At 38.8% G+C, this 26,661-nt stretch overlaps 3 protein-coding genes across 4 annotated transcripts; 2 read left to right on the forward strand and 1 right to left on the reverse strand.

Annotated features, from left to right (window-relative positions):
* Positions 1-355: 355 nt before the first annotated feature.
* Positions 356-8,186, reverse strand: gfod2 (glucose-fructose oxidoreductase domain containing 2). Of its 2 annotated transcripts, none has more exons than XM_084718207.1 (3): positions 8,080-8,186; positions 4,150-4,529; positions 356-2,854 (listed from the first exon to the last, which is right to left on the reverse strand). In XM_084718207.1, the coding sequence occupies exons 2-3, from the start codon at positions 4,400-4,402 to the stop codon at positions 1,953-1,955; spliced, it is 1,155 nt and encodes a 384-aa protein (XP_084574333.1). In that variant the 5' UTR covers positions 4,403-4,529; positions 8,080-8,186; the 3' UTR covers positions 356-1,952. The 2 variants fall into 2 exon arrangements, with proteins under 2 accessions (XP_084574333.1, XP_084574332.1); XM_084718206.1 differs by lacking the exon at positions 8,080-8,186 and adding an exon at positions 6,324-6,481.
* A 1,809-nt stretch (positions 8,187-9,995) lies between these two features.
* On the forward strand, positions 9,996-11,704 carry thap11 (THAP domain containing 11). Its single transcript, XM_084718208.1, has one exon. The coding sequence runs from the start codon at positions 10,585-10,587 to the stop codon at positions 11,419-11,421; it is 837 nt and encodes a 278-aa protein (XP_084574334.1). The 5' UTR covers positions 9,996-10,584; the 3' UTR covers positions 11,422-11,704.
* Positions 11,705-19,147: 7,443 nt separating this feature from the next.
* nrn1lb (neuritin 1-like b) lies at positions 19,148-26,443 on the forward strand. The gene is made up of 3 exons (XM_084718209.1): positions 19,148-19,376; positions 22,785-22,932; positions 24,985-26,443. Exons 1-3 carry the CDS (start codon positions 19,319-19,321, stop codon positions 25,289-25,291), a joined length of 513 nt encoding a protein of 170 aa, XP_084574335.1. The 5' UTR covers positions 19,148-19,318; the 3' UTR covers positions 25,292-26,443.
* Positions 26,444-26,661: the final 218 nt, after the last annotated feature.

Here is a 26,661-nt window from a genome sequence, read left to right on the forward strand (position 1 = left end):
TGGTGCCACCACTCTTCTTGAAGTCTCTGAAAGTAGTATATTTATTTGGAAAAAGCATATTTTGATATATGATGAAGGAACATACTGAACATATGGATGATGCAGGAATACTTTTTTTCCAGCTCAATGGCTGCTCTGTTTGTGAAGAAGAAAACTACAAACTTCTTAGAGTTTTCTAGCCTACAGGTTGCAAAGGGGGGGAAAAAAAAGAAGATTTAAGAAAAGTATCACTTTGACATTGGGGCATTTTGAGGGGTAATGCTACAAGTCAGACTTATTATTCTTTTTCTACATAGCTTATTTTACTCAGTCCCTGGTGTCTTATGTTTGCATTAGCATGCCATAACATAAAAACCTATAAGCCCCCCTGGCATTTGATTCCACTTTTTACATGTATGCTTATCATTACACATTCCAAAATTAAAAAAAAAAAAACAAACAAACAAACATGAAACTAAACTCTGCACAGCTCCATTATTCTAAAACAACAGAGTCTCAACTCCAGCAGGGTGTCGTTTGAATTCTGCCCATCACCACACTGCAAACAGCCAAGGTATTTTGTTAGTCAAATCATCCTCATGCTTTTTTGTCTGAGGTAAACACTTCCTTTCAGACTAAGGTGCTACTGGTGTTGGGGAAAAATTAACACCAAAATACATCAGCATCTAAGTGTCGTGTATAATAGAGATTAAAATGTTTTCTCTGTTGGACCGGACACTTACAGTTAGGTTTTAAACTGAGCCAAATTATTAAATTCAAGGTTTGGACAAATTTTTTTAAGCAAGTGAAAATTCAGTAACTGATAAAGTACAGAAAAAGTAGTTCTCAACAACAGGTCAAGACCCAAAACTGGACTGTTAGAATAACATATAAATTAGGGATGTTCCTAACGATTACCCTGTCGATTAAACAGAAATTAAAATTTAGAGTAGGCGGCTAGTCAAAGTAGGATCATAGCGTCGTGGGTAAACAATATCATATTAGCTTGCCAATGTACAAACTGACCTTTGTTTTATAGATCAAAATACTGCCAAACTGTGCTGCCTTTACAAAATGTCATCTTTACTTTCCACCCTGCTGGTTTAATGCAGGAATCAGCAACCGTCTGACTGATGCAACAGGTAACTGGTGTCACACATCAATAACATATTAATAATTTGTTTAACTGACAAGCATATCTGGTGACGGCTAGTGAGGGCAGCAACGTTTGATCAGTTGTACACATCCTTAGTATGTGTTGATGATGTATTCAAATCTCCAACTCTTGCAAACACTTCTTGTTCTGATGAAAAAAAAAGCTAAAAGATGAAATATTTCTGGCATACTTAAGAGCTGTGGTCTTGTCTAATATCAAAGGTGACATACAAGCTTATTTGATCTCTCTCTGATTATTATTAAAAAATTATAATGACCTGCATTTTTCTAAAATACAGAAATGTATACAGACAAGCTGCTTAAAGTGAGGATAAAGCCAATGGTCAGACATCAACTGAAAGGTTGTTTTTTTGACTCCCAAGGAATTTTACTCTTCGCTAATATTTGACATAGGTGTAGTGCCTTACTCACAAGGGACGAAAATCAACTATGTTTAGCAGGAAACCTGCAGTCACGACTTCAGTGAGGATAAGGGCTGTGTCTACTTTTTGGCATGGCACAGGTAATGAACAGGACCAGCGGAAGATGTTGACTCACAATCTGCTGTTGAGAATCAAAGTAATGGGGCTGTGGTTAATAGGTTTAGCGTACAAAGAAGTCACTACTGTGAAGGTACAAACCTTCCAACACATTTACATCTTCTTAACCAAAATATTCTGCTCAAAATGTGAAAACTCAAAAAGTAGTCATGGGTTATCATGTAAACTGCTTCAGCAGCTGAGTTAAAGGTAAAACATTCAGGACCCAGTCTTATCAGACACACGTGTGTAGTAGTTGCACTGGGTGTATAAATACTTTTAGTTCTTATTTCTCTGCAGAGCTTCACACAGGTTATGATTCGGATCTGGCTCTTGACTCATGATCTCAACACACTCCCATTCTCCACTACAGCTGGACCGCTTTACCGCCTCGACCACCGTCTGCACGTACAGGCCATCCTCAAATGTTGGTGCCATGGCAACTGGCCCTCGTGCCCACGACCTGCGCTCCTCATGAGCCTGAAAAGACTGTCTCAGTGCCTTCACCATGGAGCTCAGCCCCCGCAGGTGAGGCAAAGGCATTTCTTTCACCTCTGGTCCCACCCATCCACTGTCGCCTAGCAACAGCTCCTCACCTTTACTCCCATTGCGTTGACCATACAGTTCTGTCCCCCTGGCGACCAGTCTCCCAGTGGATCCAACTACCATAACCTCGTGCACGAATGACCCTGGCATGTTGAAGTTCAGGGTCACAGTGCAACACACGCCACCAGAGCTTGATCCAGCTCCACCCATCAACATTTGGAAGAAACAGAAATCGTCGCTGGTGACGCGACGGATGCCTCGGATCAAGCCATTTTGCTGCACAAAGGTCCGCAGTAAGCCATGAACACGCTGAGCTCGTGCGCCAGTTAGGTAACTTAAAAGGTCAATGATAGCGGAGCCGACAGTGTGCAGACCGCCTCCTCCCATCAGCTCCTCACATGTCCAGCCGTATGACTGATCCAGGAGGCTGGGGCCGTACACTCGGACATCACACACCTGCATCTCCCCAACGTATCCCTCGACCAGCAGCTGGCGCATTGCAACAAAAGCTGGCAGGAAGCGGAGAGTATTACCCATGATACTGAGCAGCTGGGGGTAGTATCTGGCGGCAGTCACCATCTTGAATGAATCCACAGCGGTTGCAGCTTTCTCACACACAACATTCTTACCTATACCTGAAGAGAAGGAGGGAAAGGTAGGGGTTAATTTTATTTAGATAAAACTGAATTCAATGATCTGAGGTAAACCTTATGAGAATATTAGAATTTTAAATTTCAGAGAGGTTTCTTCATTATCACAGGTGTGATAATGAAGAAACCTGCTGATGGCATACTGAAAATGTCAAGGTTAACAATATTGCCAAAGCCTTGGTGTATGAATCTGGTATTCATTTGATAAACTTTTGAACTACTGAGAACTGCTGAAGTTGGTTAAATGCTAGTTACTTATTAACAAATATCTGATTTTATTTTGTTATCTGTTGCCCTTTTTATCTAATGTGTTGTAACAACTTATTAATGATTTATAAAGTGTTTACTACTTAATATCCTAACTATAAGGGCAGTTAGTCACATTTATTCAATGGCTCAAAAACACGCAGAAAGGTAAGATTTGTATTTGTCATATTAGACTGCATTTGTTTTAGCCAGTTGTACCTGTAAAATGACAAATGAATGTTTAATAAATATGATTTAAAGGTGTATGGTGGACTCAGGGGCTCAGGCCCACTCTGGAATTGCCTTAGATGGCATTATTGCCCAGCTCCTGGAGTTTGGTATGAATAAACAAAGAGTCAACATTCTCCTGCAACCACATGTGATACCACAGAGGATGTGTATAGTTTTTAGATATAGAGAGATTGGCGGCCTTCACTACCCCTTAGAAGTAGCACTGTGGATAAGTCCTTTGGTGGGGACACACTCAGGAAGTTGCAACTATAACAGGAAGCTGAGGTCAACACTCAGGAATTCCATCAGATACAGTAAGTTAACTTTATAGATTGACTCTCCTCTGAAACGACAATGTGTTGACAATGTTTACTTCAGGGTATCACTAACTGATGTGAAATGTGCAAAATTTCAATATAATCAAATATGTGGCCAATATCAGTGTATGCGTCTTTGTAGAATTGTTGTCATTACAGTCAAAAAAAAAGAAAAAAAGGAAAAAAAGTCTAATCTGTTCCAGTGCCGACCTGCCACGCCCAGCTGGGTCAGGTCATATTAGCAATTTGTATGACTCAGATGCAAATACAAATTAAATGGAAACTAGACTGCAAGCTCTGGACCTGGTGTTTAAAAAAAGATCTTATTAGAATGTCATCATTCACCTAAACCCACAGATTTTGAATTTTGTTATGTAAACTTGCTGTTTTTAAATGAACAGCCACCAAAATTATATTTTTTTCTAGCAATGTTGTATGTTTTTTGTCTTGTGATGGAGTGACAGGATGCATGTGGGCTCAGCTTACCCAGTGCTTTGACAGCAATCTGCCTTGTCATTGAGGGTGGAATATAGATGCAAACAAGGTCGACATCTTGGTGCAGCAAGACGTCATCAGATCGGCTGGTGTGAAATGGGATGCCAAGCTCCTTTGCCAAGCAGCACGCTTCCTGTTCACTTCGCCCCCAGAGCGCATGAACCTCAAAGCCCTCAGCTTTCAACAGCGGGACCAGCACTCGGGCTGTGCTCCCCGTGCCAAATACACCAACTCCTGGCAACATGGCAGTGCCACTCACTGCAACTCTAGGTGTTAACCATGGCCAGCCTCACAAACATCCCACCAGCCAACGATTCACTTGTCTGTCAAGGCCTTTACTGTGTCTGGAAGTCAAGGAGAGCTTTCTGTACCTGTAAAAATGAAAGAACAGACTCATGAAGCTGGGTGATACTGACAAAATCAAATATCACCCATTTTTTAATGTTACTTTATGCCATTTCTATATAATATTTAAATTTAAGGTGTGCTATAATGACCATGCATGTAAAAGTATTCATTGCAAAGCAGCCAAACAAGTTTGGCCAATCACTTAACTGTACACCAGGATTCAAGACCCGACATAAATACTTATCAAAATTTTACCATAACCAAAACCACAGACAATAAGTCATAGCACAATATCTATCCATATATCTCCCAGCTCTAGTGACTGTACCAACAGACAGGACAAACATGTCCAGTGGAGGTCTAGACCAGTTTTTCTTATCAGCAGTCTGTGACAGCTACTTGTATTGTGTCCTGCTACATAGTTAACATGCCATTCCTCAGATGTTCCACACCCAGCAAAAGTCAACGTCATCTCTACCTCTAAGGCAAAAACAGTGTAGGTCTCTGTAGTGTAGGTCTTTAATCAGGTTAAAGACTCGTTTAGTGGCATTTAAGTACAAGAACTTGCACACAGAACTGCTGAATCTATCAACAACTTATCAAATAAAATTAAACAACATTTATTCCTGACTAAGTGCTACTTGTTAACTGAAATAATGCATAGCTCAGCTCACCTGAGGCCCTCCCAGCTCTGGTGACTTCCTAATTTAACTGTTATGAACCTGTAACTGTGCGGATGAGAGCTGCAACTACCCCTTTTTTCACAGTTGATTAATCGGCCTATTATTTCCTCTATTAACTGATTAGTTGTTTAGTCTATAAAATGTCAGAATATGGTGAGAAATGTTGATTAATTCCCAAGATGTCACCTTCAAATGTCTTGTTTTGTCCACAACCCCAAGACATTCAGTTTCAGGACTAAGGAAACCCGAAATTATTCACATATGAGAAGCTTGAATCCAACAATTTTAATTTAATCAATTATTCAATTATCAAAATAGTTAGAGATTACTTTATTAATTGACAACTGATCGATTAAACGTTGCAGCTGTGGTGTGGATTTCAGTGGCCACACTAATATTTCTTCTTAAGAGGGAGGTTATGATGAACAGCTCGTTCTTGTCTGAGCTCTAATATAAATGTTTATAATAATATGAATATGTATTTTAGTAGCTAGCAGGAGCTGAAATTGAGCTTCACTTGCCTTCCTGTAGTCATGGCTGTACAGCAACTCACTGTGTGCCTGTGCACCTGCATTACCTGTATAACCTTTGAAAAAGAAGCCCTCTCTCCTTCACACTCCTGCATCACCTCAGGGCTCAAACACCGTATCCAAACAAACATATATTTGTCTTGTTAACAGTAAATGAAGCCTCTCTCTCTCACACACACACACACAGACACCACAGTGAACGAACCTAGCCGTGCTGTGTTACTGTCTGGTGGTCAGATAACAAAGGCATGCCACTTGAAATTGCCGCTGTATAGATCAATAGCAACTGGTCATTAGCCATAAATTTTACGTTACCAGAAAGTACATGAAAGTGGCCACTATTTTCACTAGTACATGCGTATATGCTCCAGATAGCTACAGTTCACACCACAGACAACGCTAGCTAGACTATGTTAGTAATAACGTTAGCTAGCACATTCAGCTAGCCGCCGGGCCAGACAGCCGCAAAGCGAACTCATAAAACCTCCCGATAGACGTAGGTGCTTTCCAGAGTTTAACGTTATATCAGTAATCAATTCATCTAACGGCCTTTTAAGTTGGTATTCAAAAAAAACGACACGTAATGAAATGTAACATTAGCTACCTGCTGAATATACCAGGACAACATCGACAGCGGTTGGAGGTGTTCTGCTCAGCCGGGCGCTGCCCAGTTGCTAATGGTAACTTCAGCAGCGACGACAGGACGGTGGGGAGGGACAGAGATGCTAACAGGGGCTGAAGATGGGTCACCAGCGGAGAATCAACTAAACTCAACGGGATAGCCTCCAGCTAGAAAACATGGCCTCGACCCTGTGCGTGTAAACACCAAACACACTTAAAATTGTTCCCGTGAAACGTATTATTTTGCAGACAAAAGATAAAATAAAATAATACAGATGGATTTATGAAATCTAGGTGCCCCTGGAGCAAGCGTGTTTATAGTCGGGCACCGTGTTTTCCCATGATTCAGTGCGCTTAACCGACCAATGACAGATCTATGAAAAAATATCTCGATGTAAACAGTGTTTATGGTATGGCATGTTAGAATTTTGCACGGCTGCTACCTTGGCCAGGTCTTCGTTGTAAAGATTTTTTCTATACAGGCTAAACAGTTTCACCATATTTGATATTGAGATAATCCATAAGTAACTGAAAGTAATTGAGTTACATTACTTTAATATTGTGATACTTGGATTGGGTTACTAACTACATTTTTTAAAATGGTAATTTGTAACTGTATCAGAACACATTTTTAAAGTAACCCACTCAGCTCTGGCTTTGTGTAGAATGAACTGTATGGTAGGCTACAGTTTACTGTACCAGTATATACACACACAGATTTAGTTACATCACTGCCTATATTACTTTCAATGTCATTGCCAATACCACTTCTCTGTTTTAGTTTATGTTAGTTTACTTTTCTACTTCTGTTACCTTTTCTTGTTCTATTATGTACAGGTTTTGCATTTACCCCTTATACACTTTATATTTGTTTCTCTATTGTATTCTTATGTTACTGTAATTTTTGAGCAATATCCTTATGGATAAAGTTCTATCTTATCTTATTTTATCTTATCTTATCTTATGGTGCCAAGTGCCTTTCAATGATTATTCATTATTTACTGCAAATTAATTTGTTACTAATTGCATTATTAATACACTGAAAAGCACGTACCTACCATTTTTTTTAAACCTTTACTTCTAATAAGTTGTTTCCTGTCATGTTTCATGTTCCCCATGCGCTGATTAGGTCTGAATTAGGAATTTTCATATGAGTGTGAGTATTTGAGACATTTGAGAAAATTCATTTCAATCTGTGCAATTATATTTATCGGCCTTCCTACTGTATGATATGTATTTGTTCCAGTGCATATAAAATATTACTGTTAAGTCTATAGGTTTAGTTCTGCCACAAATAGAAAGACATCTCCAGAGACCAGCTGGCAGTGATGTTGCCTCTTCTTCAGACACAAGTAATGCAGAAAAAGTTCAGGACTGTACTGTACAGTAGGCTGAAAAAAGAAGGATCTTTCTGCAATAGTGTAATATTTGTGGCTCATCTTTGAATGTAACACTAAAAGAAATGTGGGAACATTCTTGAGGTTTGTTGAGACAAGTCTGTGTGTGAGTCGGGAGGGTTGGAACAGAGTTTCATTCACAGCAGGACCACATCTCATAGTCCTGACAGTCTCATGCATTGTCTTCTGGAGTCCAGTGAATTTTAAATGTCTTTGGAAAATCATCATGTCTCAGCATGCCCTTGTAAAAGACATAATATAGAAAAAAAACACTTGCTTGTGAAATAGTAGTGCCAATAAGTATAATGTGCAATGCGACCTGGTCAACCTTTAGATTCTTACCATCAGCTTTTCAGTACCCTCAGAGAAAGCTCCTGTCTGTCTCACTGTCCCCTCAGAGTCCATCTGTGAAACAAGAAACAGCTTTCAAACTCAGTAAACAGAGATGCCCTGAGGAATATTGACACTTAACTTGACCAGATACTTATACTGGGTAAACATCTCATGATAAACTTTATAGAAATATTGGTGACAAAGTACACACAATATCAAAAATAAGACCAAGCCTCATTAAAATGAAATTTTTTACCCATATGATGGACATAATAAATGCACCCTGTCATGGTCATCTTTATAGATTTGGAGCTCTTTTTTCTTTTTCTGTAGGGTTCATGCATTTTTCATGTCCACATCCATCAGGCACACACACTCATCATTCTCATCCTTCAGCTTTCATTTTATGTTTACTATAAACTGATTTTTAATGGAACCATGTTTTTAAAACTTTTTTTTAAATGTCATAATTCAACCATAATCCACACCTAAGAGGTTACATTTTGTTTGTATTGTTGTTGTTTTTTTAATTCTTATCTATTAATAAGATCGATAAAGTATTTCAAATTCTCCATTAATCAGTACTTATTTCTGTCTTTGTGCTCGAGTAACACCACATTCTCTCTCTGGGGATCAATGAAAGATTATCTTAAAGTTAAATCATTTTGGATTTTCCTCAGATGGACAGAATTGAGTCTTACATATAAACTGAGGACTAAAGAAATAATGGGAAATTTTGTGATTTCACTGCTGACCGATTAAAGAAAAGTAAACTACATGTGTCCTCAAAACATATTTTACAGAGTCTGTGTGATAGTGTATAAATAAACTGCATTGTTGTACTCCTCTGTAATTATATCATGAATCAAATTTGATGATGTTGACTGACCGTTGGGGAAAAAATCTGCCCTGAGTGACGTGCTAGACAATTTTATGTACGAGACGGGGAAGGAGAGAAGAATGAAGCACCACATGCAAACAACTCAGAGGTAACAACATTGTTATTAAGATTTTCATTAGACAACTACAGTTTTCAGAAACTTATACCTAATTGCCTAAATGTGAGGAGTAATAGTCACAAAAAGTGGGAAATGGTTGATACCAACAGTAAATAGGAAAAGGACACTCAAACACCTGGGGGCCTTTCATGGGACCCAAACTGAACAGTTTTGGTGTGAATAATACATTAAAATGTAAAAAATGTAATACCTCTTGTTCCAAAATATCTCAGCTGAAAACAGCCCCAAACCTACAGTACTAAGTTGCATAAAGCATCTTTATGTTTACTAGTGTAATTCCTTGGAACTTGTTTAATTAATTTAAAAATAGATTGCTCAAATTTTTACATAAGGTGTTTCTTGTGGATTCATTTTTTAAAAATAATATAAGCTCTGAATCTCACTTGACTTCCTTAAAATCTGTTTTCTGTAGCATAAAAAGACATCAGTTAAGGATGTGCCAGATTGAAATCTGCACTTCAAACTACAGATGTGTTTGCCGATGTGCAGATAACTGTTTGAGATGAGGATCAGTTGATTATAGCCTGACGTGTCTGACAGGTGGAGTAATAGTTGTATGGGGATAACAGGAAGGACGATGGGGGGTGGGCTGAAGGCAGTTGCTTTGTCAAAGGGGCACATTTGACTCAGGGAAGAGACAAAGAAACAGGCACTGTTCAAGCTCACTGCCATGATTGGTATTTGTTTCAGTAATAGTACTTGTTGCGTTAACATGCTGTCAGTGCCATATGATTGCAAGAAAGTGTTGCAATGACTTCCCCAGTTTCTTTTTAAACTTATTAACATTCAGTCACATGGAATTTCACTCGACATGGATGCCAGTGTAAATGAAAACACCTGTGTCAGTATGAAGAGCCATAAATCAAAACCACTTTCATTATGCATGTATGCATATCTGCATTAATGCAAACAGATAGCCTGAATGACTTGCCTTGGAAACAGATGATTATTTCAAAATATATATAAAAAATGTATTCAGTTATTATTCTTGTCCATGCTGCCATTTTTCTGCATGCCTGTATTATAAATAAATGAAAAGATTTGGATATTGACACAATACAGTAGCCTGCTTCACTCAGCATGCATTACCACATACTGACCAGCGGGGGCAGTAGTTCATAAATGGAATTGGGCAGGAGGCGCAAAGAATTATGGGACTTTTAGTTCTCCATGGTGGACCGTTGGCTTGATCACTGCGAAGAACAAAACAAGATATTTACCACCGAAAATAAAATATTAGCCTCAAGTTTAGCTCAAATATAGGCTTCATGTGCTTTAGGTCGGAATAAACTGTGGTGGATTCTGTCGACACACGAAGAAGAAGAACGGTTCACTTTGGGTGAAAAATAAACAGGAAGTTGTTAGCGTTGTGGGACGTGTAGTTCCGCTTGCAGGCCACTGAGCTTTATAACAACGCATAGAATAAAGAAACAACAATAAAATAAGCTAAACTTAACCTGAACACCGTGCTTGTTGCCTCGGCGGTGAAGTAAACATGCCCGGGTTCACCTGCTGTGTCCCCGGCTGCTACAACAACTCACACCGGGACCGGGACCTGCGCTTCTACACATTTCCCAAAGACACCACGCTGAGGGAGCTGTGGCTCAGGAACATCTCCCGGGCCGGGGTCAGCGGCTGCTTCAGCACCTTCCAGCCCACCACAGGACACCGAGTCTGCAGCGTGCACTTCGCCGGAGGCAGGAAGACCTACACCATCCGAGTTCCGTCCCTCTTCCCGCTGCGGGGGGTGAATGAGCGCAGGAGTCGGCGGGGCAGAGGCAGGAAGGTGTCCGCGGCGGTGCCAGCCACCGCGGCTGCAGCGACCTCCGGGATCGTCCTCACCAGCGTGCTGGGCAGCACGGCGGAGGGAGTCGAGGGCAACGCTGGGGGCGAGGCGAGCGACGACAGCATCACTGTGGTCCAGATAGGCCAGAACGGGGAGTACCTGGGCACTGCGCGGCTGCCCGCCCAGTCAGAGGGGACTTGTTACAGCGCGCCCATCGTCAGCGCGGACGAGCTGACCGCCGACGAGTCGTCGGTGGAGACCGCGTCCACCACCCTGCACCAGCCGCCCGTGCAGTACGTCAGTGTGACCAGCAGCCCGCTGGACCACTCGTACTCTCTGACCACCGGTACCACGTCCGCAGAGCTGCTGAGGAAACTGAACGAGCAGCGGGACATCATCGCACTTATGGAGGTGAAGATGAAGGAGATGAAGGCGACCATCCGCCAGCTGCGGGTGGCCGAGGCCAAGCTGCAGGAGGAGGTGCGGGAGCGGGACCGGCTGCTCTACGGGAACTCGGTGGCTTTTAACGTGCGGAAGAAAATCTGATTCATGGGTGAACATCACCGGAGACAACCCCGCTGAGAGAGACTCAGACTGACGGAGAGACACCGAGGTGTTTGAAGACAGCAGATCCAGCCCTATTTTGTATAAAACTGCAAGCGATGACAATTTATTTTCAACAAGTAGAACTGAGTTTTCGTAGGCCTGACGTAAACAAGTTGGCTGGCTAGTTTATGTAGCTTGTATTAATAACCTCATTGCTAATTGCCTAGAAACATTCACTGTTAGGGATGCACGATATTGGATTTTTGCCGATATCCGATGGGCCGATATTTTCCAACTCATTTTGACCGACTGCTGATGTTGGTACCAATAAGAACATACGTTTTTCCACCTAATTGCAGAGAAAGTTGCATTTTATTTCACAGTACATTAATAAGATGTAACAAGCTGTACGTTTTATTAAAATAGACAAACACTAGAAGTAGTATCTTCTTTGTTAGACAGTATTAGACCTTTATTAGACTTTATCAGAGGTAATTTGTGTACATTACAATAGAACTCGTCTGTAAACTACAGTGTATTATTTTTTTTTTTATATTTTGTAAAATTAGGTTTACAGTACAGTTTTGTTGCAATGCGTCCCTAAACGACCTCTATTTAAATATAACATAATATATAATAATAAGTGGGGTCTAATACAGAGTCTAATTCTGTCTAACAAAGAACATATTATTTCTAGTTTTGTCTAATTTGATACAAAGTATGGCTATTTACGTCTTATTAGTGTACTGTAAAATAAAGTGCAACTCAGGGAACATCAAGTCTCTATTGTAATGTAATTCATATAAAATTATGCTCTTATGATGGTCTGTTGGCAGACACTGCTTTTTAAAATGGACACATTCACTGGACAAAAATAAGACTACTGCTGACTGTGTTTTTTCTCTTTGTCCTTCATAAATTCATCAAAATGATTAGGATGATGGATCTTAAGTTGGGAATTTAAATTTGTACTGTTGAAGGAATGTGATTTGGCTCCATCTTGCATGACTGAGGCCATGCAATCATTGCTTTCCGTTTCAGATGCTTCAGAAAACCTCCACACCACAGACATACTTGTGTCACGTACACATAGTTCAAGCGTAATCTTATCGGCCTGTCATATTGGCAAAAATGCTCATTTTGGGCTGATACTGATATTTCATTTTAAAGCCTTTAACGGTACAGAGGATGTGCTGATATTATCTTGCATCCCTAATGCACTGTTCACTATTGGCCTGCAGCCCAACCCGGGTCAGTACATATTTTATCCATTCATCCGAGACTCATAGTTTGCACAAACTTACAAGTTAGTCCAGCTCACACATTTATAACAGATAGGACAGATCAGGAAGATGCTCCAAACTGCCTAGTTGCTTAGAAAGTTTTTTCTTTTTAAGAGTTCTCCGACAGTGTTTTTAGTTCCTTGCCTATGGATTTAAAATAGGAGGTTGTTGCAAGAAACATCTCACACTAGACTTCACAGCAGCCATTCTGACATGAGCTATTAAACACAGGTGTTACCAATGATACTGATCAGGGTTCTGTTCCATTCTGGTCAAACAGAATCCGGGTGCTGCTATTGTGCATGTTGGCTCAGTGGCAAGGTTCTGCTACACTAAATGGAATGGGACCTTAATGAATTTCATTAATTAAACCTGTGTTACCTGCTATTTGATGTCCATATGGCTGTTGTGGAAAAAATCCATATGATTATTTTGTGAACCAAACACTATTCCTGGCACACCTGTGGTGTTAGTCAGTGAAACAAAACTCTAGCACAACTGTGTCTGAGTTGCCTTTAAAGGTACCTTAAATTGTTTTCCTTTTATTTTTGTTGCTGAAGACATTTGGACATTTGAGCGACAGAAAATGGACTTAAAAGAATTTCTTGAAACTTGAAGGGGCACTTAAAAGAAGTAATCTCCTATAAGGATGTTTTGCATTAAGTTACATTTGTTCCAGGTTTTATTATGAAATACAAAGAAAAAACATTTTGTCATACTTCATGCGACCTGAACATGTCTGTCTGCCCCCAAATTTGTTCTGTGAAACAGCAGCTGCTTGTTTCAGTGTGATTTGTGGATGAGTTTTATGTGCCTGTTCATGGTCAGATGTTTCTCCACACACAGATGTTTAGAGGCTGCATCTTTCTGTCCTGTTCATGAGTGTTTTATGCTGCAGGATGTTACACACATTTCAGATTTCTGAACCTGATCTGACACCTCTGCTCTCATTTTGAAGTAAATTTCATTTTGAAATAGTGCTGATTCATGCTGAATAATTTCTTGATTCATGAAATGTGCCCTGATTTTGTCCAGTGTCACAAGTAGAAACACGCTGTGTGTTTTTTATTGTTTTTACCTTCTAGGGGTTGTAGCTCAACCCAGTTGTCAGGAGCTCTTATTTGGATTTTTTATTTTAGGAAAGAAGACATAAAAACTTCCATTGAGTTAAACTTTGTTGTTTGAGTACCAGGAGTATTATTTTAGCTGTGTTGAGTTCTGTAAAAATAAATAAAATTTGTGTCATATTAAACCCTCAATCAGAAAGATTTGTAATGGGAATGAAACACAAACTCAGTCATGGCCCTGTTTTATACCTTATTGTTCGTGACCTGGTGCTGAAAGCCATAACGTTTATTATGTCAGTGTTAGGAGAGCGTCCTCAACAAGTTGTTGCCTTATGTAGATGATGGATGTGATGTGAAGAACACCAACCAGCCGTTTCTTCTGAATCATTCTTGGAAATATTTCTTGTATTTGGTAACAGAAGTGTCACAAAACTCATGAAGCACTGATGTTCTTGTTCAGATTTCAGTTTATGGTTACTTTTATTATTGACTTGTGCAGTTGTATTTTTAATTTTTTCATTTAATGTTTATTTGATAGGGACAGGCACGGTATATCTAGAGAGTTGCATTGCAATTATTCAATTAAATGTATCACAGTATTTATAGTTACTGCTTATTTCCAATGCTGGTCCTTAGATGGACCTTTAAAATAGCATAGACATGAAACATTATTACTCTACATCATTACTATATCAGATTAATTAATGAATGGTTTAACCAAGACTGTAAAAGTACTTTTATAGAAGATTTGTTAAAAAGTGTGAAGGAGCCAGACATTTACATTTCTTTCTAACCTGTAAAAGTTAGAAAGAAATGTAAGCTTTGATTGTTAACAGGTTAGGTAAATAAAATCACAATTATATACTTTATATATCTATAAATTATCAACGGGCTGAATTGAGGTTGTTAAAGTGTTGGACTGAGCCTTCAGGCTGCCAGTTGAATAGGCCTGGTTTAGGCTATTAAAATGTCTAAAACTAATGAAAGGGGTCATTATGAGAAGACGTAGCATCTTCAGATTTCTTCAGTCAACAGTCAAAAAACAATGACAGTTTTTAAAACAACTTAGTGTCACATTTGAGAAACCATGCAGCAAGTGATTTTCTATTTTTACTTCATAAATTTTGTAAGACAGCTAATTAAAATTAATAAATTAACTTTATGCATCTTGACTAATCATTTCAACACTATAGCTGCCGTGAGAGGACTATTAATTTTCTTTATTATTAGTCTTCATTAAACAAGGAACATGAACAAAAAGATTCATTTTGAATGAGAAGAGATGGTTTATGCCAAAGTTAGCTATCAGCTATTTTCAATCTGTAGTCCCTGGGCAGGTGCAGAACAATCACCAGAATCTAAAAACATTAATTTACATGCAACACCATAATGTAGTCTATATCACAATAAACAATAATAATCTCAAAGTTCACATCAACATATGTATTCCAGCACGTTCATCCAATACAAGTACAAAGTTACAATTCATTTCAATTTAAAATCTGGATCACAGTCAAATTAATGTCAGCTGTCAGGTTGATAGTAGATTTGACTTACGGTTGAGACAACAAGTGGTAAAATGTGCTTTTGGCAGAACAGTGCAGAAGTTGCAGCATGATTTTCACCCTCTAGGTGGCGGTGGGATAAAAGCTTGAACAGCGGAGGTTTAGCTCCTGTGTATATGGCCTAATTTGCTTTATCTATCTGTCTGTGTGTCGGCGGATTGAATGGTCATTTGCTTAACTGTTATTCCTATTAAAGCACTTAAACGTCATTTGTCCTCATGTGAATGTAAAGCTCCAATGCAGTAACTCTACCCATTCATTTAAAATGTGTAATTTTGAACACCTCCGGTGATAATGCTGTTACATGAAACAGAGAAAAAGGGAGAGACGGATGAATGGATAGACACAGAGAGCACTGGACAGAGTGAGGATCCAGATCCTAATCTCATCTGGATTTATTTTTTTTACTCCCAGCAGTGTTGCATAATGCCTTAATCCACAGCTGTCAATCAAACTTACACAACACTATCTTCATTTTTCTATGTCTGCTGCCATTCACCACAACCATCTTTACATTCAGGCTGAACAGCAGCTTCTCCTGTCAGATTGTCTCATTCTTTGAAAGTAATTATGTAATATGAATGAAGTAAAACAATGAAAGCAACACGTGGTCCTGAAATCCAGTGTTTGACATCAGAGTAGGCACATATACAAAGACAGCAAAAAAAACCTTTATATCTCTGTCTGGAAAAAGACTATATAAAAGCTAATTAGGACTCATTCATTTATGGTATTTTTGTAACAATAGAGTAGTCAAAATGAAATGTATGGTTTTGTGTTGCTAGAGCAAAAAGAAAAAGAACAAGTAGGTACGACAAAGTAGAACAAAATAAAACAAACAGACTGCCAGGTCACAGAAAAGGTACGTGTGTCAGTCCATACAATGACTGAAATGTCCACAATTTGATTGAGGGTCAGAAATAGAGTCCATGCTGCCAAGACAGAGTGAGATCAAGGAAGGTCCAAGACAAAGGCCACAAAAAATGAAAACCTATCAGATCAAAGTACAATACAGTAGATAACAGTCCAGTAAAACACAGTTAGATCCCAGACATACAACTAAAATGATTTAAATTTATTCAAGATTAGATAACCAAGGACTATATAACACGAGAGCCTGTTGTAACACTGAGGGAAGAGTCAATGAATAGTCGGAGCAACCCAGTATCGCAGACAGACCATCAAGGACTGAACAAAAACATTGTCACTGACGTACTTCATACGGCTTTTGGAATCATCTTCTTATCTTCTTATATGTGTAGTGATTGACTTTTAAAATTTTGCTAGTTGTTGTATGTGTAATTTATTAGGCAGAGTTCTTGTACAGCTGCTTGTTTAGGCAAAATTCAACAATTAAAAAAAACTTAAATGAATAAAAAAAAGTTAATGTAGAAAAAACAAGTAAAAGTAAGTTCAAAGTAATGCAGCAAAAAAGTAAGCTATAGGCCTTTCACCCAAGGAGCATAGATCGTGACTTCAGAAAATATCCACATTTTCTTGTGTCTCACCAACAGCATAAATCTAAGAAACTGCACTGACGTGTGCAGAAACCAAACACGTGCCTGCATGTGTGCTGGAGAGGATTGTACAGAAGGCTGTGATGGAAACTAATATTTAGTAATGCAGCAAACTGAGAATATGGCTGGAGATCAGAGGTACATTATGCTGCAAGACGTTTCTATGGGTGTTTTTAGCCCTTTGGGTTACTATTGGAATTCACTGTAAACACTGTGAATTGAAGCTGAACTCCTCTGTTTTGAGCCACACAGGATGAGTGTTTTCATACTCCACAGATGACTTTTTGGTGCAGGGTCACTGAAACTGTGTGCAGAAACATTTGAGTGACCTTCAAGTTGATTATACATCTATTGTAACTGCTTATGTAAGAATATTTCTGTAAATGACACCACTCCTTTGAGCAGAAAAACTGTGTATAGAAACACAGAGACACAAAATAACTCCTGTTGCAAAGTATTATTGCATTACATTTGCATGATAATTTGCATTACATTTTTAATACTTTTTAATACTTTATAGGCACTTGAACTTCATTTGCTGTAATAACAGCCTCGACTTGTCTGCAAAGTCTTTCCTCAAGATTTTGGCACCTGCAGGCCGTAGAGATTTGCTCCCATCCACCCAGAAGATCATCAGTGAGGTTGGCAACTGATGCTGGATGGTAAGACCTGGCCCATAGTCAGTGTTCCAGTTCATCTGAGGTGTTGAGCTGAGATCAGGGTTCTGTGCAGACCAAGATTATTACAGTTAACAAATACCAACAAAAAACTAAAACTAGGTTTGAAAATAAAATAGTTAACTGAAATAAAAATAAAAACTGCAAAGGAAGCATGAAGAGGCATTGATGCATGTGCTTATTGAGACTGGATCTCTATACAACTGTGAGTCAGCTGCCTTCACAAAGTGTGTTTGTACTGTATGTTGCTCCTGACAAACACCCCTCATGTTATTATAAAAAACTAAAACTAATACTAAAAGTAATAAAAACTAAACTAAAACTAAACATTTTTAAACAACAAAAACTTAACTGCAATGAGCAAACCCACTCTGGATACTTACTGAAAATAAACTGAATAGAAAATAAGAAATAAAAAAATAAATAAAAATAAATGTTTATCCAAATCAAACAAAAAACATATTTTTATAGTCATTGCTTTGTAGATTAATAGGGTCCTTGCCTTCAAATATGGAATTATCTGCATTATGACATTTATCTTAATTTGAATTAAAGATGTAACCCTAGGCATCCTAAACATGCAGCTGAATCAAAATGTAATAACAAGAAAAGTCCTGAGAGATCAAATATCTCTGAATATTTGTGGAATACATTGTTTTTTGCATATGCCTCACACCCAGGTTGATTGGTCCTGAGCACATCAAACAATCTGTATCTGCTGAGTTAATACAGATGTTTTCAGGTTGCTGCCAGAGTAGCTCCCATGATGTATTGATTTGTGGCAGCAGCTTCAGACACAGACAGATTATTCTGCGGTTAATGGTTGTTTTAAGCTGCAGATTAACAATGGGTTACCATTTCTCCTGTGTCAGGATGCAGATGTGAAGCAGGACTTACACTAATGCACAGAGTGTGAGCCATCTGGGGGGCCTAGCAGGAGATTTGGTGGCTGAGGGGCAGAGGAAGGTGCAAGGAAATACGGGTATAAGGATGATTTACAATCACATTTTGTATCACTGTCTTCTTTAGTTAGGACAATTTAACACATCACAGCGTTTGTCAATAACCCCTCATGACCCACATAGCTACAGATGATCCGACACGGCATGGGTTGCTGCTACTCTCAGAGGGCGCTCTTTATCTACACTGGACTCCCAGGTGAGCTGCAGTCTCTTATCCTCTCTGGGACATCATCCATCTGTCCACATTCACACAAAAAAATCCTCCTGACACTTCTGATCATGTCCCCCTCTACTATCATTTGTGACAAACTCCTTATTTGACAGTAAAATGTTTTTTTTTTCTAGCAGGTAAATGTGTGTGAACAAGGCACAGATGCTGCATGAGTGTCCTGATCACCACTACACTATGTGTAATTTATTTCTATTTCAAATAAATGTTCTAAATACTAAAGACCGGAAATGAGAACGCTCTAATCCAGTGTGCTGTGTTGTGATGCTGTCATTGGTCTGCTGCCTCCAAGCCCTCTATGGCTCACACACACACACACACACACACACACACACACACACACACACACACACACACACACACACACACACACACACAGAGCATCCTCTTACTCTCAGCGATGCGTCGGCCCCTCTCACTGTTAATCCAGCCGGGTTGTGCCTCTGTGCATTGCTGTACTTTTGCAATCTGATGAATTCCCATCGGATGGCGGCAGGACACATCACTTTTTAAAGCATCATCTTCTTCTTTGGATTTACAGTCAGTGGGAGCTTCACATCTCTGGGAGCCTCTGGTTCAGAGGTGGTGGGACAAACGATGAGGTCCCTACCAGCAGGCATGGGGACGATGCTGCTGCCCATCGCTCTCTGCCTCAGTAAGGATGCTTCTTTCATTTCTGTATGTGCTATTAAGGCCTCTGTAAAAAGTTTATAAGGGCTGAGTTTGATATTTTGTGGGTTCTCACTGGATCTACAGTCTTTCTGATGTGTTTGTGTCTGTCTGTTACAATCCAGATTACAGTAGAAACTCAGGTTGAATTTCAGCAGGTTTGTCAGAAAAAGCAAAATGAGTCGTTAAGATGGCTGATACAAAGGATATTCCATCCAGCTTGTTCTGAAAGAGATGAGAGGAAGGTTTTACAAATGCACTTACCTTAATGAAATGGTCACTATCCCCTCATGTTCTGATTGTCTCTCTCTCATCATGTGTGTAAGTTCGTGTGTATGTGTGTTCTTGCAAGTATTTGGGTGAGAATTCCACTATCTCTCATTTCTAAGGGCATTTGGAGTTTGACTTTTCCACTAAGATTATTTCGCACAGGGAAAAACACTTTTCGTGAATGAAACACTTGTGGTTGTGAGATTTACAACAATGAAAATTACTAAGATGGGAATGTTCTGAAGAGAAAATGTTGTGCTGGCAAAATTGTGCTAAAAATTCAGGAATAAAATATAGCAAAACAACAACCAACAACAACAAGAAAAAGTTTAACAATATGTATTTATATGTAACTAATAAACTCCTCATACAGGATAACAACCACTGCAACAGCTGGACTTGATATTACAGTCTCATCGATGCATAGACAGGAACCAGCTAACCTTAAAAATAATTGAAAACACGCCTTCCAAAAGGTAAAGATAGCTACTTAGATATCTACTATATAAAATTAATTATCTGTGGATGTGTTAAAACAAATATAAAGAAGGGACATTCTAAAATGATGACCGTAATGCATATTTATTTAGGTGAGGAGATTTTAAAGGTAAAATTGAATCTTCATGTAGGCGTTACTTATTGCAAAGGTTGTCTGACATCTGGTTTATAAACTATGTATATGGATGAAAGTATTTACATTTATATGAGTACATGAATAATTTATTATTATGTATATTTTGACTGCTTACTGGTATGATCGTCATGCATTGTTGTTATCATCTTTTATATTCTGAGAGTGAACCTTGTCTTAATGCAGTCTTCCTGTTGTTCTAGGCTGTGTTGAATGTGTGTTTAATTAGGGCAAGTTATTTAAGAGGATGTGAATCTCTGATGAAGACACATCTGGCGTCAAACATTAGCCACTTAATAAAACTTTGTTGCCTTGGCTTAGTCCATGTGCTCCAGTATTTTTGACCCAATTGTCATATGTTTTTTCTGGTGACAAGCTTCAGATAAATGTCTACTGCCAATAATCTGGGGAAGGACTGAAATACATAAAGAAATAGTTTAGCTGTCCAGACCTCAACCCCATCCAACACCTGTAAGATGAACTGGATCACGTTGGGCCTCACTGAGGCTCTTTTGCCAGAATGGGAGCAAATCCTTGCAGCATACAAGGAGGCTGATATAACAGTAATGTGTTCAACACTCACATTTGCTTCAGGTGTCCGCATACCTTGGCCTTGTAGTGCACCCAGGAACAGCTTATTCAGGGATGCAGACAACTGGATTTATACAGCGATATCTTGAAGGAAAGCAGCTGTATGATTCCCATGTACAGGGAGAGATCTATCTCCACACGCTGATGCAGTAATCAGGTTAATGCGCAAATTTACTTTCATCAGAAGTCCTCTTTTCCAAATCAATATTTTAATATTCCAGTCAGAGAAAAATCTAGTCAACACCAAACATAGACTTACACAATTTAACATATTTCACCATGTCTATTTTAGCCCCACATATAGGCTGCGTCAGATCAGCCCCAGTGCATCAACTAAATGCCCAAGATGTAACACAGATAAGGGAGATCTCATACACGTTTTGGAGGCGCACACACTTGAGCTGTTTTTGGAATAATATTTAGAAACATATATCAGATATATGACACTATTTACTCTGGGCGCCTGAATATCTATATATTGGGAGATGTAGAAATGCTCAAAGAGATAAGTTAAGTTAAGATAAGACAAGATAAGATAAGATAAGATAAGATGAGATAAGATAAGATAAGATAAGATAAGATAAGATAAGATAAGGTAAGGTAAGGTAAGGTAAGGTAAGGTAAGGTAAGGTAAGGTAAGGTACGATACGATATGATACGATAAGATAATCCTATTAGTCCAACAGTGGGGAAACTTGCAGTGTTACAGCAGCAAAGAGGATAGCAGAATAGACATCAATACAGAAAAAATAGTAAACAAAGCGATATAAACAAGATGAATAAAAGTAGGAGCAATATTAACAAGGGGCAAGACCAATATATAAATATAAAGAAAATAAACAGACACACAATTCCACCATTCCACCGCTGCACACAGAAAAATATTGACATTGCACAGTTGTAATGTTAACAGAGTAATAATGATGAAAAAAAAGATAATACTTTTTAAAATGTCAGCAGCAAAAAAATATGTATTAACTGGAAGCATCCACTTTTCATAAAACAATGGTGGTAACTACTGTCTTACTGCACTTAAGAAAAAAATAATGTACAACGTTAAGAGGCGGCCAATGATATAAGGCAAACTTGTTAGCGTTATACAAAAAAAGATAATGATAAATATATTTTTGTATGTGAAATGTAGCTTTGATGGACCGCTTATATTAATTAACATTTAGAGGACACTGAATAAGTATTGTATGAGTAAATGTTTTTATTGACTTTATGCAAAATAAAAAAACCCAAGAAATTAATTGTTAGTAAATATTCCAGTCAATTCAGTTCAGTTTTATTAGTCATATGTGGATTAACAGAAGGTAAATGGTGAATGAAATGTGTTGGATGAGTAAAACAGGTAAGTTCAGCAGTATTGTAGCACTAAGGAAAAAAAAAAAATGGAAGGGGATAAACAAAATATAACATTATATGAATATGAAAACAATAATTTCTGTGTAAAATTCACAAATGTATGCATAAATAATGACAAAATATCATTAAATAAGTGTAAATATTCAATATACTATATATATAGTCAAACCTTGTGTCACACCTTTTCTGTGAAAACTCAAGCCAGTGTCAGAGTGATGTGTTATGTATGAACTGATCAATGCTCTCAATCAGCTCATACGTGGTTTTGTCCTGCCCCGAATTTGGCTTTGAGGATGTTTAATCCCTCCAGATGAACATAATACAACATGTTTCTGTATCTGTTTGATCCGTCTAAGCACTCGATGGATCATGGCTCTAAACGTATACCCAAACTGAAGAATCTCATGAAATTATTTCTCTCTCTAAACCCCAATGTTCCCATTCACACATTAATTTATTTATGCCAGTTCTGACGCAATTATATCAATATGGTGCTCAAATAAACTTTTCTCTTTGTTGTCTTCTCTCCACTAGGTCTGGTCCCGGTGTGTTTCGGAGCTGCAATTCCTGTTTCATGTGGGTCCATCTACAAGAGTTTTGCACAGTGTTTACTCACACTCGGAGACAGTTTGGTGGAAACACAAAAAGACCAGAACACACAGGACATTGATGCAATCTGCAGGTGTGTATGTGTGAGTGTGTGTTTGCCCATCACCATGGTAACCACTCAGTTAAACCTTGTCTGTCCTTATACAACTCGTATCAAATTGTTAAAGATCTCCTCCAGACATGTTTTAATATGTACATAAATTGCTGTACTTTGAATAATAATTGGTATCTGATATGTTTTTTTCCACAAAAAAGTTCAATCTTGTTCAACCACTTCTCCTTCATTAAATATCCAGTATAGATAAATATAAGTTCATCACTAGTTGACTATTGGACCAGGATTGGCTTCCAAACTATCTGTGATGTCACAGATCACGCTTGTAGACCTGCCCCTGAAAATGTGATGTTTAATGAGCATGAAGGAACTTTCCACTTTCAGCGGACGAATAATCAGAACAATCAACTATAGGAACAAGAAGCAAATCATAATTTTGGGTGGAGGGAAACTTTAAAGTTATAATCCTTAAAGCTACTCGAATGACTAGTAGTATTAACCCCGCTGGCAACTCTTGGGATGGTTATATCAGTCAGTCTACCACGTTTGTCCAGACTGAAATATTTAAACTGAAAAGTGGATTTCCAGGAAACTGTGTACAGACACTGAATGGTTCCCAGAGGACAGTTCCTACTCATTTTGGTGATCCCCTGATTTTTCCCTCTGGAGCTGCCATGAGGTTGGTATTTTTGGCTTTTAGGGAAATGTTTCAAGAATTATTGGACGGACATTCAATGACTTAATACCTGCAAACCTAAGAACATTCCCATCAGCCTCAGCTGTACTTTCTGTTTTGTGCTGATGAACCAGTCTTAGTCTGCTAGTACACCCAGCTAAGATGACAAACGTGGCGAGAAAAACATCTGCATGTTAGCATTGTTACTGTGAGCGTGTTAGCCTTGTGACTTAAGTATTTAGCTCAACTACCTCACAGAGCTGCTAGACTGACTGTAGACTCTTAGGGTGTATCCACACTATCCTACTATTTAGTATGCCAGACAAAAAGATTTAGTACTTAAGAAGATATTTCATGTTGACTGAGCAACTGAACGTGAGCACAAACGAGATGAGCAATGTTCCAAATTGCGTATTTTTCATCTTTTGTACTTCACATTTTGCACTATTGATTTCGATGGGTGTATGAGTGAGTAGCTCAGAGTTCAAGGTCTAATGATATGACTAAGTAGTATGTCCCAATTGTATGCATTCTACATGCAACAACTTTGTGAAACCAGATGCAGTACGTACAAAAAAAAAAGTGTGCCATTGGGAATGTACTTTAATTTAGTTACATTCAAAATGAATGCAATGTGACAAATACATAGAAAATTATTACCTGATTCCTCAGTTCCCTTCAGAGACACAGATGGTTAGAGTCTTTTAACCCATTGTTTTACATTTATAGCCAAAGAAAATCTAAGACTTACACCTTTAAAGGGCCAGTGTTTAAGATCTACAGGGATTTATTGGCAGAATATATGTTTTTGTTACCTTAGAATGAGACGTTTATATGTACACAGGTTACCAGCTCTCTTCCATGGAGGCCGCCATGTTGCATCGCCTTATTTCTTTGGTAGTTCAGAACAGACAAACCAAACACTGGCTTTAGAGAGTGTTTCTTTTATGTGTTTCGTGGCCACTGTAGTTTCTCCTATGCTAGATGCCACTAAATCCTATACACTAGTCCTTTAACTTTGTAAAATCTGAGGGAATTTTATTGATTTTAAAATATCTTCTTTAAAGAGAAAGGTAGCACCAGGCTTGAAAGCACTCTTTAACTGACCTTTCTCAAGTCTGTTTCCGTTGGTCAGTAATGTGCTTTGTAGCACCTGTAACCACACCCAACTGTGATGTCACAGGGTCCTGCAGTGCACCTGTGCATCACCACAGCAACAAGAGTTTAACCACTGGAGGTCAGTAAAAGCAAGATTTTTAGGTGTGTTAATTACTCTTCAACACCTCTGCTCAGGTCCTACCCATATATAATCTCATTGCTGTTTATTGTAGTTTGTAGTTTTTATTGTAGTTGTACATTTCCACACTTCACACTGATGTTTTGGTTCCTTGAAGGTCCTGGAATGCATTCCACGTTTGTGCCAACTCAGCTTTGGACGGTTGTCCTGGAGAAGCAGCGGCTGTCTGGGAGTCTCTAAGACAAGAGTCCAGGAAGACGCAGTTTTCTGGAAACCTCTATGATATGTGCGCCAGCCGCACCACCCTGCCACCCAGCACTGTGCCTGCACCCCAGAGCCCACCCACCTCCGACCAGACCAACCAGGAGACACTGAAGGGGCAATCAGACAAGCACAGCCCCACCATCAGCACCACACTGTTGTTCCCTGTATGCAGTACCATACTACTTCTGCTCAGGAGTTAGTTTGTTAACCCCTCGCAGTATAATCATAGAGATGACAGCTTTGTGACAGAAACACACGAGGGTAAACACTCTTCACAAGTCAGGCAGGATTACATGGACAAGTGATGCATCTATTTAAACATTACACAAATAAGAATATGTCCAGATTATCACGTTTAATTCTGACATAAATATCTAAATCAAGCATACTGGTTAGATGTTCAATTGTGTCACTGAAGTGGATGATTGATTCGTGATTAAATTCACAGCAATTTATAGGCTTGAGTGACAAACAGCTTATGTAGGGAGAGAAGAAAAGACCCTCCAGCGATAAGCTAATATTTGTTGTAAATACTCAACTTTTTATCACTACTGCAGTAATGCCACATGACTTTTTAGGACAAAGGGGATTTTAAGGGACGTTTTAATGCCAGTTGTTTGGATCTGCTTCTGATCCAATCAGGGGTGATCCAGAGGTGAGTGTTATTACACGGTGCAAAAAACAGTGTTTTTGTGCAGTAAGTTTAATTCATCACCCTGTGTGACCGGTTTAATGTCAGAACATTTGATTTTTGAAACTGTGTCATTTTGTGTAACTCCTTTAAGTGGTTTTCCAGTCCTTTTTTTTAAGCAGTTATATATGTTGCTTTTTCTAATCTGATGTACTGCTTCCAATAAAGTTTAACTACAGTCAGTTTAATAACTTTATGCATCCCCTGTGGGGCAGTTAAAAGGGACACGTAGCAGAGCAGCGACATCTCAATAAATCAAACAATAACTGACCCTTCACTAAGCCCTGCCTTCCTTAGTTTCTGCTGCTCTGTCTGTCAAGCTTCATTCTCACCCTGCACATGGAGTTTACAGCGATAACGGTGGCAGATTTAACTTCAAAATTGTCAGTACTTCTTGAAACACCAAGTCTTTAATTCCACAAATAAGTAAATAAAACCAGCTTCTTATTTCTAGCTAACAACCATGGATTTTGACGAGAAAAAAGATTACTCTCGGTTGCAGATTTCATAGGTGTTGCTAGCTAATGTAAGCTAATGCTCACACTTAAAGGAGCAATATGTAGCAATCGTGCATGCAAAGATGAGTGCAGCTGTCCAAATATTGAGTTGGAGTCATATACGGTATATTAAATAGGTTGAAATCCTACTTAATATGTGATCTCTGGTTTCCTCCTGCACACTCCTCCCCAAACTTGGGGAAGCTCAGGCAGGCTGCAGGAGTTCTGCAGGAGTTCTGCAGGAGCGCAGGACGAGTGCAACGTTGTAAACTGACCATAACAAGCAACGATGAGTGCACCACTGTAAAGTGATCAGCTGTTTCTAACTGTCAGCAAGTGTTTCAACTTAACATGTTTCCTTGATCACTGATGACATATAGTC

The sequence above is a fragment of the Lutjanus erythropterus genome, chromosome 1, assembly GCF_056507025.1.
Source record: "Lutjanus erythropterus isolate fLutEry1 chromosome 1, fLutEry1.hap2, whole genome shotgun sequence".
Taxonomy (NCBI): Eukaryota; Metazoa; Chordata; class Actinopteri; order Lutjaniformes; family Lutjanidae; genus Lutjanus; species Lutjanus erythropterus.

Excerpts from the sequence above, each read along its gene's own strand:
- gfod2 (XM_084718207.1), bottom strand. The coding sequence starts at position 4,402 with ATGTTGCCAGGAGTTGGTGTATTTGGCACGGGGAGCACAGCCCGAGTG. Across the intron at positions 2,855-4,149 it reads GATTGCTGTCAAAGCACTGG|GTATAGGTAAGAATGTTGTG; the intron begins GTAAGCTGAGCC and ends CCTTCTCTTCAG.
- thap11 (XM_084718208.1), top strand. The coding sequence starts at position 10,585 with ATGCCCGGGTTCACCTGCTGTGTCCCCGGCTGCTACAACAACTCACAC.
- nrn1lb (XM_084718209.1), top strand. The coding sequence starts at position 19,319 with ATGAGGTCCCTACCAGCAGGCATGGGGACGATGCTGCTGCCCATCGCT. Across the intron at positions 19,377-22,784 it reads GCCCATCGCTCTCTGCCTCA|GTCTGGTCCCGGTGTGTTTC; the intron begins GTAAGGATGCTT and ends TCTCTCCACTAG. Across the intron at positions 22,933-24,984 it reads GACATTGATGCAATCTGCAG|GTCCTGGAATGCATTCCACG; the intron begins GTGTGTATGTGT and ends GGTTCCTTGAAG.